At 48.3% G+C, this 14582-nt stretch overlaps 1 protein-coding gene across 1 annotated transcript in view; it reads left to right on the forward strand.

Annotated features, from left to right (window-relative positions):
- The window catches only part of LOC108099035, a 112561-nt gene extending 97979 nt beyond the window's left edge, over positions 1 to 14582 (forward strand). The window contains 9 exon segments of the mRNA XM_017202290.2: positions 1916 to 2095; positions 2165 to 3152; positions 3437 to 3578; positions 3685 to 3917; positions 3978 to 4432; positions 4505 to 4610; positions 11767 to 11942; positions 12008 to 12408; positions 12474 to 14582. Coding sequence (XP_017057779.2) covers positions 1916 to 2095; positions 2165 to 3152; positions 3437 to 3578; positions 3685 to 3917; positions 3978 to 4432; positions 4505 to 4610; positions 11767 to 11942; positions 12008 to 12408; positions 12474 to 13524 — 3732 coding nt within the window. The 3' untranslated portion in view covers positions 13525 to 14582.

The raw sequence follows: 14582 nt of genomic DNA on the forward strand, positions 1-14582 counted from the left end.
TAACATAACAACGATCTTCAAAATACAATTTCGTATTAAATATAGTAACGGTAATTAAACCAGTGTTCGTGCAACCTTTACCATAGTTTCCCTAAAACTGTGAGCATTGCCTGGCCTCAATTTCCCAAAACAAAATTAACGCGATTAGATTTTGGCTAAAAGCTAAAAACTCGTTGCGTGCGGGTAAAAATATAAATAAAGCCAAACTGGCCAAATCGACAACTGTCAAGGCCCAGTGAGTGAGAGCGAGATGGAGTGGGGCCGACAGAGAAGGAGATAGCGCTGCGACGACAGTCTGAGAGCCACTGCTGCCAAGGAGTTGAAGTCGAATTCGTATCTGTATCTCGAATGAAGCTGAAGCTGAAGCCGAAGCGAAGCTGAAGTCGGAACGTTGGCTTTCCCGTTTTGGGCTTAATTGGCAGGCCAGCGTCCGCACTCGCATTAATAATTGCCTTTAATTATCGCAAACGCCCAATCGCTTTTTCGCGCTCACTGGGCAACTGACTGCAACTGTGAGTTGGACATTGTAAGCCGCAAGCCGTGAACGCAAACGCAAACGCCGTTTTCACTCGGTATTAGAAAAGTGTTTCCGTTTTGGCAGCAGTCGCTCTCAAACTGCCCGCAATCGCGTGCCTCGCTCTCCGCAGGAAGTTGTTAATTAAATTAAGCCAAAGATTACCATCCACTGAGCTTCGAACTTGAGCGGCGAAATAAATAAACTCGCAGCTCCAAAAAGACGGCAAAAGACATAAAACAGTGCGCGACATCTGTTTAAGCGACAGAAAACCTTCAAATTGTTCAATTGCCTGGGAAAAAACTAAATAAATCCCAAAAGCAAAAAGATTTCGTAATAGCACTCGCATAATTAGCCATGCTTCAGTGACTTCGGATTGTGTCAACCAGAAATCATCTAAAGCAACCGAAATCTTATTTTGTCGCATTATCATCTGGTTTGAGAAGGTGGGGAGTTTTGAAAAAGCAGCTATGCGAACGGTTTCTATTTAAGGGAATAACCCTTTTTTGTCGGAAAATTCAAATGGGTTGCACGTAGTATTAATCTCAAGTATTTGGTAGAAGCAAATATCAAAGTTATTAAGAATTTGATTAGGAGTCTACGAATGGTTTGTTTACCAAGAATGTTTACGTACCTTTTATTCTTAGGAAACGGATGCAGAACAATTAAAGGCTTTCCAAAAATAATTTCTTCTGTCATCCGAATCGCCTTTTATATGAAAAGTTCCCTTGTGAGCAACTCACTTGATTGATGAGTCGTGCAAAAAAGTAGTGGGTGTGGGGAGGAGGCAGCTAAATAAACAGAGCTAGATAAGAAGTGTATGGGCAAGTTTATATATGGCATGCTCAAGTCCCACTTTACTCAGCACCCCGCCCCCTTCACTCCGCCACTCCAATCCATTCAAATCCACTCGACAGTAATGACGTTGAAGTGCACTGAAAATGGGTGACAAATGGCGATAAGCGGGTGGGAGAATGGGTTCCCAGCGATAAGGAAAGCACTCCCACCACTTCCACAGCCTAGCGCAGTTTTCCCTCTTCGCTGATAAGATTTCGGCTCTCTTGCGCTGCATTTCCTATTTGGTTCATTTCGACAGTGTAACTTCCGAAACTTAAACCAGTTGTGTTTGACTAAGAGTTCGTTTTGTTAAGACACTTTGGTTCTAAAAGGACATCTTAAATGATATTTATTATTGTAAATTTTTAAATATGTACATATTTTTTAGTTAACAAAAGTGGTATATGGAAGTAAAACTGTAGTAGTTAGTCATCTTAACGACTTCACTGATTCAGACTCCAGCGGACTGCAACTCCGATTGGGCACGCTCATTAATTTCCGCTCTCTAAACACATTTCTCTACCCCTTCTCACTCTCTTTCTCTGTCTCTCTCTTTCTCTGCAGGGCAAGGTCTCGCATGATTCAATCAAGCAGTTGGTGCTGGAAGCCGAGCATTTGGTGCGCGACGCCCAAGAGGCCGCTCTGAAGACGCCAACCAAGCAGAAACATTCCATCATTAAGATCTCGTCGACGGTCAAGAAGCGCGAGGTCACCATGCCGCATCCCATCAAGCAGCGCGTGGAGGTGGGTCCCACTGTACTTTCCTCAATTCCACACCTTTCTTATGTGTAATCTCTAACTCTGTTTCCCCAGGAGTGGCTGGAGCACCAGCCCTCGACCCCACAGCTGCTCACCCGTAGCCACACGCACGAACTCCTGCCGGGCTGCAAGCCCGACGACTGCGAGGCATCCGGAGAGGCCTCCGAGACGGACTCGGTGCCCCAGGGAGGAGCTGGCGCGGCAGGAGGAGCGGCGAACGGCGGCGGCGGGTCGGACACCTCGGAGGGATTCACCGATTCCATTGCCACCTGTATGCAAACGAGCACGAATTCCTACGGGAATTCCACGGAGCGGATCGGTGGGTCAGCGGAGCCCATTGGCCAGCCGGCCACGCCCTCGGGCTTCGGCAGCAGCAACCAGAGCCTGAACGTGAAGATCGTGAAGCGGCCGCAGACGCGCCGCAAGTCGGAGCGGCCGTGGTCTGTCTCCTGCCTCTCCCAGTTGACCACGGACGCGGCCCAGCTGACCACGGCGCGGATCGTGGAGCACTCGCCGCCCGGGCTGGCCAGCCACTCGATCAGCGAGAGCGCCTTGGACTCGCTCTCGCCGGGACCCAGGCCGCGGGCCGCTTCTTCCTCGGGAACGGGAAGCAACGCGGCCAGGAAGGCGGACAGCAAGGGCTCCCTGCGGAGGCGCAAGGCCCGCAAGAAGCGCATCTCGGCGGCATCGGCCGCCTCGGGGAGGAAGTCGGACTCGGGCTCCGAGCTGGGCGGGGACCTCACCCAGACGCTGATGAAGTCCTGCGAGTCGATGTCCTCGCAGCAGCTGCAGGAGTTCACCAACGCGCTGCTGAGCATCCAGAGCATCCAGAAGGGAGCCGCCATCGCCCCCTCGAGTCCCAAGGGGGAGCCTCCGGGTGTCGTGTGCCTGCAGGCGGAGGGCGAGGCGGGGGAGAGCCAGCTGATGCTGCCCAAGTTCCGCGTGGGATCCTTCACCACGGCCGGTCTGCTGGCCAGCGAGACGCGGCTGGGCGCCCTGGCAGCGCTCTCGAACTACATGAACGAGGACGAGCAGCAAGCAGGTGAGTTCTCGGCGGGATCTAACCGATGGGAATACCCAAACTGTGCTCTCTATCTGTTCTATCTGTTCTCTCACTCACAAGCACCCAAGCCGGTTCCGACCAGGCTAAAAGGTATTGCAATATGCACCCGAAACGATTCTATTCGCTCTCCTAAAAACATTATGTCCGCATCCCCTTTTACATTTTTTTATTTTACCTTTTAATGATGGTTTCTTTGAACTATTCGTACCCTCCCCAAACCCCCCCACTATTGAGCATTATTAATAAATGTGTCAACCCCACAGAACTGAGCACCGAGGACCACCACAGCAGCATCTCGGAGACGGCCTGGGACAACTACCAAGAGAAGTACAACTCGGAGAACTACTCCGAGGGCTTCGACTCGGATGCAGCGCGGCGTCTCTTGGAATTCGGCGATGACTATCGGTGAGCATTGGCAGAAACGATGATGCTGAAGATGAGGCGACCTTTGAGGCCGTGCCAAGAGTTATTTATAACCGCTCACAACCCAATCCATTCCGCCATTCCGCAGCAATTTCATCGACTCGCAGTCGGACTGCTGCAGTTCCCTCTCGGCGGCCAACAATCTGGACTCGTTCTCGCCGCCGCGCATGGACTCGCTGCAGAAGCACGAGCTGAAGACCCTCCACATCAACCAGGACACGATCAGCAGCAGCGTGGACCACGCCCGCCGCCAGCGCGCCTTGGAGCTGCAGTACGAGCGCCGTCGCAAGACCCTGGAAGTCAGGCGCAAGTCCTGTCAAGGTTAGTCAAAAGTTAATCCCTATCTGTAACCAATGCATTAATAAATGTATTTCTATCCAGATATGGATGAGACACCAGTGGGCAACGCACAGAAGGAGCAGCAGGCACAGCAGTTGCAGGCACAGCCCTCGCTCTCCGCCTCCGCCACCGCGCTGATGACCACGCCCAAGGGCCAGTCAGTTGGCCAGCAGGTCGGCTATCGCACGGAGTCCGTGGGCCGCAAGCTGGAGTTCGGCGGGATGAGCCACTCGGCCCAGTCGCTGCTGCGGCGCACCTCGGAGAGCGATACCTCGACCAGGAGGCGCCGCACCGTGACGGCGGACGAGCGGAGGCGCTCCTCCCGCAACCTGGAGAAGAGCATCAAGCTGATCCCGGCCACCACCTCCTCCTCGAGCGGCTCCGACTCGGAGGACGGGGAGCAGGAGATGCGCTCCCTGCTGCAGCAGAGCCGCGACAGGCTGGACGACACGCGGGCGCTGAAGATCAGGTGCCATCTGCTCAGACCAGAGGATTATGTGAGTGCACCTTCTTTCCACTTCCAGGCAAATCCTTGCTAACACCTAGCAATCCCATTCAATCCCATCCAGAACGAGATCATCAACACGTGCCGCGACAACATCCGCTGCCTGGAGGCCGTGCTGCGCGGTCCGCCGGGCACCGTGCTGTCCAACCACTGCGCTGGCCAGACAAAAGGTGAGTCCCAGCCTCCACCAAGTACTCCACCACCACCACGCCACCCATCATCATCATCTGCGTCGGCCGGTCTCCGCCGGAGACGGAGGCAGCGGCCGGGCGGCGAGCCTCCTGGTCGCGGTCATCCCGACTCCCAGCAGCTGCTGGTGGCGCAGGTGGCCGAGTGCCAGTGCGCACCCATTACGCGCTTCGTGGCGCGGGTGATCGAGTTCGTGCTGGACGTGGGCAACCTGCTGGAGCACTTTGCGCTCTACCGCTTCCTGGCGGGCACGCTGAGGTCGCTCTACGAGCTGGTCAACCGGCCCGTGGGCGGACGCCTCGGGCGCTTCTTCGGCGGCCTCCGGGGATTGTTGTGAGCAGACTCTGCGACTCCGCCAAGCTTAAAGCTAAAGCTAGAGCATGTATTATCCGGATGCCTTTGATCGCTGTACAAATAGATCTTTAAACACACTGTTACGTATACGATATGCTGCATATGATGTATGATTTGAAGAGAGTTTGTTTTTGCATTTGACAAAACGCATTTCGCATCGAATTTACTTATCCTCAACTTATTCGCTTTTTTTGTTCATTTTTATTATTATTTTAATAATCTATTTTACTTGTTCTTTCCACTTCTCTTCTTGCGCATTTGTTCTTTATTTTTTTGGCAATAAAATCTTCACACCAAAAGCAAAACTAAAATTGTTATAATTCTCAACTTGCGTTTGTATCCGTTTGTCCTGTGAACTATCCCTAATTTAGTTTTTATTTTGGTGTTCTGTCATTTGTCATCCATTCTGTTAACTCCTCGTAATGCCGCTAATGCTGTGTGTTTGTCAAATGTATTAACAAAATTAATAGATCATCCATTAACTGCCGTGTTTAGATTGCTTTGAGTTCAGTGATTGCGATCATCGTGTAGCCTAGCACTAATATCGATCCCGTCCCGAAGCGGTAATGGTGTGCACAAGCCTCGGTTGCTCTTGAAAAGAGCTATTGAGATAATATTAAATAATATATTTTATTTAAGTTCTTAGTTCTAAGACATTATTTGACAGCTTTAACATCTAATGATTGATTTCTTCTCGGTTGGTTAATATCTAATTCACATTTAATTTTCAAAAAATCCTATAGGGATTCTAAACTGGCAATTTCTATTTATTTTCTAGGCTTTTATCCTTTGCTATGATTTTTATAAGTTGAAGAAATTTTGATTTCTACTTAATGCCACTTAAAATGTACATGCTGGTTTGTGTCCGTACTAAAGTTTTGAAAGCACTGACCCTTGAAGCTAATGGTCTCTTGGTAGAGATAAACATTTAAATTTTCGTTAAATTTTCCAAATTCTTTGAAGTTTATTCCGAATATCCATAAATCTGCCTAATTCGCTTTTAGGGATATAGGTACATTTTTAGCCAGCTGCCATGTTTTGACCAACAACAAAATCGAAATTATTTTTACCCGCTGACGTCACTCGCCCGCTGAGAATATTTATAAACAAAAGTGATGACTTGGTGGAAAATTAATTTATTTGCGAGGGTAGATTCAATCATTTACAAAAAAAAAACTTTGGTTGGATACAGTGCTTACAAAACTGCAGCTTTTCTTAGGTTAACTTAGAACTCGCTAGGTAGCGCTTTGGTTATGGTTATGGACAGTGCTCATAAAACTGCAGCTTCAGCTTTTAAGTTTGGGGCCTGTCGTCATCGCTTCTTTGCTTTTTGTTGTCTGGTTTTTGAATTTTGGTTGGGGTTGCGTTAGAATAAAATGACGTCGCCTTTTGAAATATGGTCTTACGTCTTTGTTTTTGTGGCTGTTTGGCATTTGTTGCCGCTTGAGCTGCCGAATCTAATGAGAGGGCCCTCAGACCTTGATATATACATACACACATACACATATAATTTGTATGGGGATTTAGAGATTGCGTGTGACGAAGCCAAGTTTAAAAGTTCTCTGTTTCAGAATTCTCTCTCAATGGGATGTTTGCGTGCAAGCTCCTCTAAGTTTTTACACGTAAAGAATTATTGGTGCCCTCTTATCAAAGATTTTTTATTTTGAATTATTTTGTGTATATATAAATATTTAAATGGAGCATCGATATCTGATATATTATATCATATAAATGAATAATATTAAGGAAAATCAATTATCGGAACAGAAACCAGTTGTTCTCTGTGTAAAACTTCTGTAGTCAAAACAAATAAAACGGGGAGCAAAACTTAATGTAACTGTGCTAAGCGAGCACGTTGCTTTGCCCTCTGGCTCTCCGTTTCTCGCAATGCTCCCCCTTTTTCTCGGCTCTCAGCTGTCTCCGACTCTCCGCATCTCTCAGTTCATTTTCTGCGCGCGTTCCAAGCGGTTGTTCTCTGTTTCGCCGTCTATAATTTATTTTTTACGTGCTTCCGCGAAATTGTGTGAAATAACTTAACTGAATCTCGCATGGTTTCGCCTAAATAGCTGTGATAAAAACATTACTGAGCTCTCTAAAGTTACTTAACCCCATGAAAAACCAACTTGGAATCCCAATTCATAAAACCAAAGTCGCGTGCTTTTCCCCTTCCGTATAAGAGTTCCTGTTTGCTATAAGAGATTCACGAAAATTACTGTAGTTTTCCAAACCGAAACTAATTTCAATGTGCTACTGCCTAAATCCGAGGAAGAGTTCCCATAGTTTTGTGTCGTGTGTGCTCCGAAAAACGGAATTGAAATGCCTTAAAACACAAATTGATTACGAAAATTGATTTCAAGTGGCGCATCGATCGAAAGTGGGTCACTTGGGGGTTGAAGCGAGCTTTCCCGCCGAGGGTTTCCTGGGGAAAACTCCGCCAGCAGAATGGGGAAAGTCAGCGTGGCCGTCCAGACGGATATATCCGAAATGCTTTCGGCCACTTCTTCCACCAACACGTCGCGTTCGTCATCGGAGCAAGGTAAACACTTGGCCACCCGAGCAAACACACTCTGAAAGAAAGATGTGGGGCTATACTCGTTGTTTACTGAGATGATGTGATGGCGGGGTAACATAATTGGGAAACAGGTGTAAACGATGTAGAGGGCCCCAGTGAGGAGGAGCAGCAATGCGCACTGATCTCACAGTCAGATAAGAGTGAAAACGAGCAGGGCAAATTCAGACACAAAGAGAAGAAAGGAGAAGAGTTTGAACGGAGTGATCGGGCCAAATAAGTACGTGACTAAGCAGGCAATTAGAGGAAGATTATTATCTAGAGTTTCGGTTAGGCACACTTTCTGAAATTACTGTTTGAATTAAAAAGTGAGGAAAGTATCTTAAAAAGAGTTTGAGATCGTGTTGTTGTTACCAAAGTATGAATCGTTGACAAACAATTAATTGGAAAAGTAATGAAAACTTTCAAGTATTGCCTCGAACACATTTCCAAACAGATTTGGGAATATACTCTTTATTATGCCCAAAAAAAAACTATTACTGCTATAAAACCGACTGACATGGAACGGAATCCAAAGAGCAGCTCAACTATTTTCCAGATCATAAATCCGCCACTCGAGTGCTTGGCGATCTCTTCAAGCTGCAAATCCGCTAGCGATTGCGCTATTCTTACCGCAATTCACATAAAGAAGCTCAAGTGGTGTTCTTATGGCAGATTCTTCCACTCGATTCCGCCAGACCCATTGACCGACTTTGATCTTCAGGCTGCCAAACGCCAAATCGGGTGGAAAGTGGCTACTGGCCACTGGCCAGTCCGTCAGTCAGTCTCGTCTTCCTGGCTCGCTAATTAGGTTTAGCCGGTGCTTACTGTACCATCCGTGCAATTCATGCACCGCTGCCCCACCAACCCGCTAATTAACGGTAAATGCAGAACAGTGAACACTGCTGTAGCGAACACTTTTATGGAGGCATTCGCCTTTGGAAGATTTCCAAGATAGTTTTCGTTTTGGAGCGAGGAAAGCCGGAACCGGTTGCCTCAATTACCTCATAACTTTTTGTCCGATTTTCTGCTGCCGCTGCCCAAGTTCAAGTTCTCAGTTCTCAGTTGTCATTCGATATGCAAGTATAATTAATTATGGATCGGGCGCCCCATTTGTGGCTGACCTTCGCTTGATTAGAGTTGGAAACGAGATCTAGAGAAACCAAATTGGGCGATTAGTCCAGCTCAAGTTGCTCTTAGTTGCGGTTGCTCTGTAAAGTGGTTCAATGCGTTTCTCTGCAGGGCGTTGAACTGCGGAGAAGTGGTAACAAGCCATTGCCATTTGCATTTCCAGCCCATTTGCATTTCATCGGCGATTTCCGTTTGAGATTTCCTGCCGCGATCGGTAGATTTATTACTTCATTCATGCAGAAACCGCGCGCCCAGATTTCCATTCACAATATGATCGTCACTTTTAGCATCGCCATGATAATTTTCGTTCGCTTCTCCGCCGCTCTGTAATCAGTTTTAAAAATATCCAACGACGCTGTTATTTCTATATTTTTCGCTAATTGTCTATAATTGTTGTCGCTGCCGCCACACAGATGCGCGCACACATTTGTCCATAATTATTCAAGATTAATTTGGCAAATACTTTGATACTTTGCCTCGGGTCAGGCAGAGGCCATTAGTTTATGTTTATTTTTTGGCGGTGACTTGTGCTTACCTCACCTGCCTCGATTTCTGTTTTATCTATAAAGATATGTTATTCCATTTCCTTTTCAGGGGAGGTCTGAACTGTCTATGGGTATTTTTGTTGGGGTAACTAGAGCACGCCCCATTCGGAGAATAGGGTTATCTTTTATAGCCTTTTGTCACGCCATTCCCTGGGGAATATCCTGGGAAATCAAGGAAGGAATACTTAATTAAATTGAGGTAGTCTTCGGTAGCTTACTTTTCGGTTTGGAGGAAGTTATTAATATCCGCAAAAGCCATTTGGGCCGTTATAAAAGTCATGAAAGGAGGATAATTATTTTATAAGAGAACACATATAGTAACATAGCTTATCGTAGATTTGTATATAATTTCTTTCACAAACCCTGCTGTCGGTTATAGAGGGTACAGAGGCTTTGCCTCGCCGAAGCTAACTTCCTTTCCTGTTTTATTATAATTTTTTGTAATTGCTTTTAAAATGAGCTCAGTGAGGTATTGCTTGTTGCTTTTAACTGCACTATTTATTGCCTGATGTGTTCTCTCTCGCTGAACGCGACACCTCGCAAACCTCCCACGTTCAGTGAGTGTTCTCATTGTGGCCAACAACTGTAGCCAACGTCAACGACCTTGGCCAAAACCCCACCCCCTCCGCTTTGCGGTTTTAGCAATTTTCGTCTGCTGTTTGCATTTCAGCTATCGTGACGAAGTGCATTGCAAATAGTACAATAAAAAAAGGAAAATTTGCATGTCAGCAAAGCAGCTTAAAAATTATGATGGTGAAAATAAACATATTTCTGCGCTAAAATTATAATTAGTTAGGGTAGCCCCGTCTTAGAGCTTAATTATAATTGTTGAGATTTCATCAATTCATGCAGTTTGATTAGCGCGAAGAGAAAGTCTTTCGCGGGCCAGTAATCTCTCTCACTTAGCCAAGTTAATGGCTAATCAATTTTATGTGCACTTTTTGCCGCTGTCGAGGAGTTATCTTGCGGAGATTATTCAATATCTGCCGGAAAGCAGGTGGAGCCGACCCCCAACCCCAGCCCCAATCGAAATGCAACCGAAGTAATCTGCGAAAAGCAGCATCAGCTCTAAACTCGAACTTGCAACGAGTTTGATTTGCCCGACGACTTGTGGCCGACCACCGGACTTCGTAACGCACAAACACAACGCAGCCAAAGTGCGTAAGATTAGTATGACTGAGAAAAATAACTTAAAAATCAGGAAAATTAATTATATCATAAATTAATTATATGTTCAATATCTTATTAGCAGTTATTGCGAATGAGCTGGAACTTGTTTATTAGGAGTTATAGTTCTTCCTTCCTGAAAGAGTAGAACTGCGTCTATCAAATCTATAGTTAAGTATAGAAGTTCATTGTGTTTCCCTTGTTTGGAGATCAGTAAAACTCCGCTTCTCGCTCTGTAAATGCGATCGCTTCGGTTGCGCTCGAATTGCTCTTGTGGGTTGGACGGTCCCCATCCTCCGCCCACTGGATGGAACCCAGGGGGAGCCGATCCGAGTCGAGCTTCGAGCTCCGTTGCAACTGCCTGCAGTTCACTCAACCAGTTTCGGTTTGGCCGCCAACAAGTTCGGATCGTTTGGGTTTGCTTTCCTTCAGCGCGAGTGAGTTTAATCCCCGCTGTTGAGTTATCACTGCGGAATCGCAAAGAAACGGGGAAAACTCCGTTTTTGGCCAGCCCCAAGGTGAAAGTAATTTGTGAAAAACTTGCGTTACGCACTGCGTTTCAATTACCCAACCTGGCCACACGCACTCCTCGCAAATACACTGATTTTGGCTGAGGAGCCACCAAAAAGTGGAGCTGTAAATCATCGCAGAAAGCGTAATTGCGTAAGATATACTCCAGTTGGGGTGAGTTGTTTACTTTTATTGAGTTCGCTTTCATAAGCAATAAATTGCTGAGCTATGCAAGTGTTCTCTTCTGAAGAAAGGAACGAGTATTCCATACTAGAGTAATAGGTACACCAAAGTCGGCTCAATAGTTCTGGTTTTATTACTCATTCTGACACTCGTTGCTGGCTGTTCTTTTGTTGCTTTTAGGGTTGGCATCGAACTTTTGTAGCTCGTTCTCGTTCTGGTTCCAGTCCGCCCAACGTTGAGTGCATAATCAATCCAATCCCACAAATCGAGCATTCTAGATATCAGCGGAAATCGCTTTTGAGGGGAAAACGTAAAATGCATTGCAGTCCATTCAAGCCAAACAATTTCAATTAGAAAACTTTGTTTCTCGACTACGGCAACCGCAAAGCGATTGCAAAGTTTTAGCTACTCTTTTCTTTTCCTTTTATATTTGTTGATTTTGATTTTTCTTTTGCCGGCCCAGAGTTTCACTTTCCGCTGCAATTTGCGGCGCTTAGAGAAAGGTATTCATTAACAAGGGCTCTCGCACCGAAGCGGGAACGGAGTGAACTATAAATGGAAATGAGATTGCCAGCCAGCGCCCAATTAAGTTGCCTTTCTCCCGTGCACCATTTAACTCGGCTAACTGAATTCACCGCCTAACCAACCTACCTAACCAACCACGTCCTCACGGCTCCCGTATCCGATCTTCTCCCGCAGATCTGCTCGCCGCCTGGGAGGACCTGCTCGGCTGGAGCGAGAATGCCTCCTCCGCCCGCAAGCTGCAGCAGGAGATGAGCGTGCTGAAGCAATCGCTGCAGCGCCTCGGCGACAAGCCCACCCCGGAACTGCTCGACACGGAGCCGGCCATCCAGATAGCAGTGGAGGCCCTCAAGGTGAGTTTGTAGCAATAATCCCAATCTCCTCCTGTTTTGCTTATCCCCGCTTTCCCTTCGAGCAGCTGGAGCAGTCGCAACTGGCCAGCTACAGGACCAACATGCTGCGTCTCAACGCCTCCGTCCACAGCTGGCTGACCAGGCAGGAGAGGCGTCTGCAGAGCGCCTTGGAGGAGCAGGAGCAGCAACAGCAGCAGCAGCAGGAGTCCGAACAACTCAAGCAGGAGGAGCAGACTGGCGCCGTCCAGAAGGAACTGGCGTCGAGCGGAGCGGTGGCCATCACGGTCACCGACAGCAACGGCAACCAGGTGGAGGCACTGGCCACCGGAGAAGCCTCCACTTCCACTTCTACTAGCACTGCGGCCTGGGACGTCCACTCGCTGATGTCCGCGGAGCAGGAGTTCCACAAGCACCTCAAGAACGAAGTGAGCGACATGTACAGCGCCTGGGACGAGGCGGATGCCAGGTGAGTTGTCCCTCTAATCTCTGCAAAGAATATTTTTACCAGAAGCTCTTTCTATTTATCTTCAGGATCAACACGCAACTGGAGATGTTGACCAACTCGCTGATTGCCTGGCGGCAGCTGGAGTCCGGCCTGAGTGAGTTCCACCTGGCCTTGGGCCAGGACAGGGGCACCCTGAAGGGTCTGGAGGGAGCGCTGGACAAGGGACAGGCCACCCCGGTGGAGCTGGCCCAGAACGTGAAGCTCGTGGCGAAGCTGCTGTCCGAGAAGGTGCACGTCAGCCAGGAGCAGCTCCTGGCCGTGCAGCAGCACCTGGACCCCAACCACATCTACCACATCGCCAAGTTCACGGCCTCCAATGGCTCGCTGTCGGACTCGGGCATCTCCGACGGAGGCGCCACCTCCGATGGCGGTTTGTCCGAGCGGGAGAGACGCCTCGGAGTCCTGCGCCGACTGGCCAAGCAGCTGGAGTTGGCTTTAGCCCCGGGAAGCGAGGCCATGCGCTCGATCGCCGCCCGAATGGAGAGTGCCGAGGCCGAGCTGAAGTACCTACAGAACACCTGCCGCGACCTCATCGTGCGCACGGCAGCCAGCCACCAGCAGAAGCAGCAAACCCAGCAGACCCACCAGAACCAGAGCCACCAGGTGTCGCCGAAGGCCAATGGCCAGGTGAAGAAGCAGGCTGCCAAGGGCAACGGCCACCCACACTCGCCAGGAAAACGCGGCAAGGGAGCTCGCAAAGCGAGGCAGGCCAAGAGCGCTGGAGAGAGTCAGCAGGAGGAGGAGCAGGAGCTCAGCCCGGAGCAGCGGGCGGCGGTGCTGAAGCAGTTCACGTCCCTGGCCAGCGGCGACGGAGGCGACGACCCCTCCGACGATCCCTCGCTGCTCCTCAGCCTGGACAGCTCCGGGGAGGACGCCGAGGAGGCGGATGCCGCCGAGGGCAGCAAGCGCGGGTGGGCGTGGCGCATCGCCAGGGCGGCGGTGCCCATGCAGGTGGCCCTGTTCACCATCTTCTGCGCCGCCTGCCTAATGCAGCCCAACTGCTGCGACAACCTGAACAACCTGTCCATGAGCTTCACGCCCCAGCTGCGCTACATCCGCGGACCTCCTCCGATCTGAGTTGCGATCACCGGAAGGGCTTAACTTATCTAAGCAGGCCGCCAATCTTTGTAGGCTACCGTTACTTACGTTAAGGCATTTAACAGCTGTAACTAGAGTTAACCAGCGCCACTTGGGCACCGCCACTTGGGCAGAGCAGCAGCTCGCCCTTGGCGCTCGTCTCCCGCGCTCGAGGTTTTATAAGGCAGAACAGAGCGCTCTGCTCCGAAAGGAGCGACACGCAGAGGCAGCCCCATTTTATATGTCTAATTAAGGTAGCGAGCGCGAATGGAACGCGATTTATAGTAAGGATGTATTGTTATTTCGGTTAGTTTCCTACGAGTTTAGGTTGCAGTTCGATTGAACATTGGAGACGTACTTAGCGACGGCGACGGCGGAGGAGCATCCCACGCCCAGCCACTTGCAAACTGCCGCATAAAGGAACAGAAGGGAGCAGCCTCCCCGAATCCCTACCCAGTTAATATTTAGAAAGCAGGATGATCAACTGATTGGCGTTTTAGTATATGAGTACTTTTTTGTTTGAAAAACACTGAAGTGCCTACAAATGCGAACTGTGAACGAGGAGCTACCAGCAGAGCAGCAGAGGACGAAGATCCGAAGGGAGGTCCACATGAGAGTATCAATCCAAGGCAAGGAGCGAAGAGAAGCTACACGCCAACCACACTAGAGGAGCTAATGAAGCTAACCACAACAGCGATTGAGATCCAGAGTTTATATTTTTATACGCAACGCAACTATACACAATCAGTGCGAGGACAACGACTCTTCAAACCACACACATCATACTTTTTATGTCTATTATATTAATAGGGTAACGTTAAATTTATTTTGCAAGCAGAAAAATTCAAGAAAAAAAATTCTACAAATTATTTTTAAGGTTTACATACTTTGTGCGTTTTCAAAACTTTAAATTGTCAGTAAAAAGAACAAAACACCATTTATACAAAAAAACACATTGAATAAAAAAATATTGAGAATAACTTTATTGTTTTTCCTTGTTCATCTTATTTAATATGGAGTTGCATTATTAGACGAGAATAAAAATAAAATGAAATGAA

The sequence above is a fragment of the Drosophila ficusphila genome, unplaced genomic scaffold (assembly GCF_018152265.1).
Source record: "Drosophila ficusphila isolate 14025-0441.05 unplaced genomic scaffold, ASM1815226v1 contig_288, whole genome shotgun sequence".
Lineage (NCBI taxonomy): Eukaryota > Metazoa > Arthropoda > Insecta > Diptera > Drosophilidae > Drosophila > Drosophila ficusphila.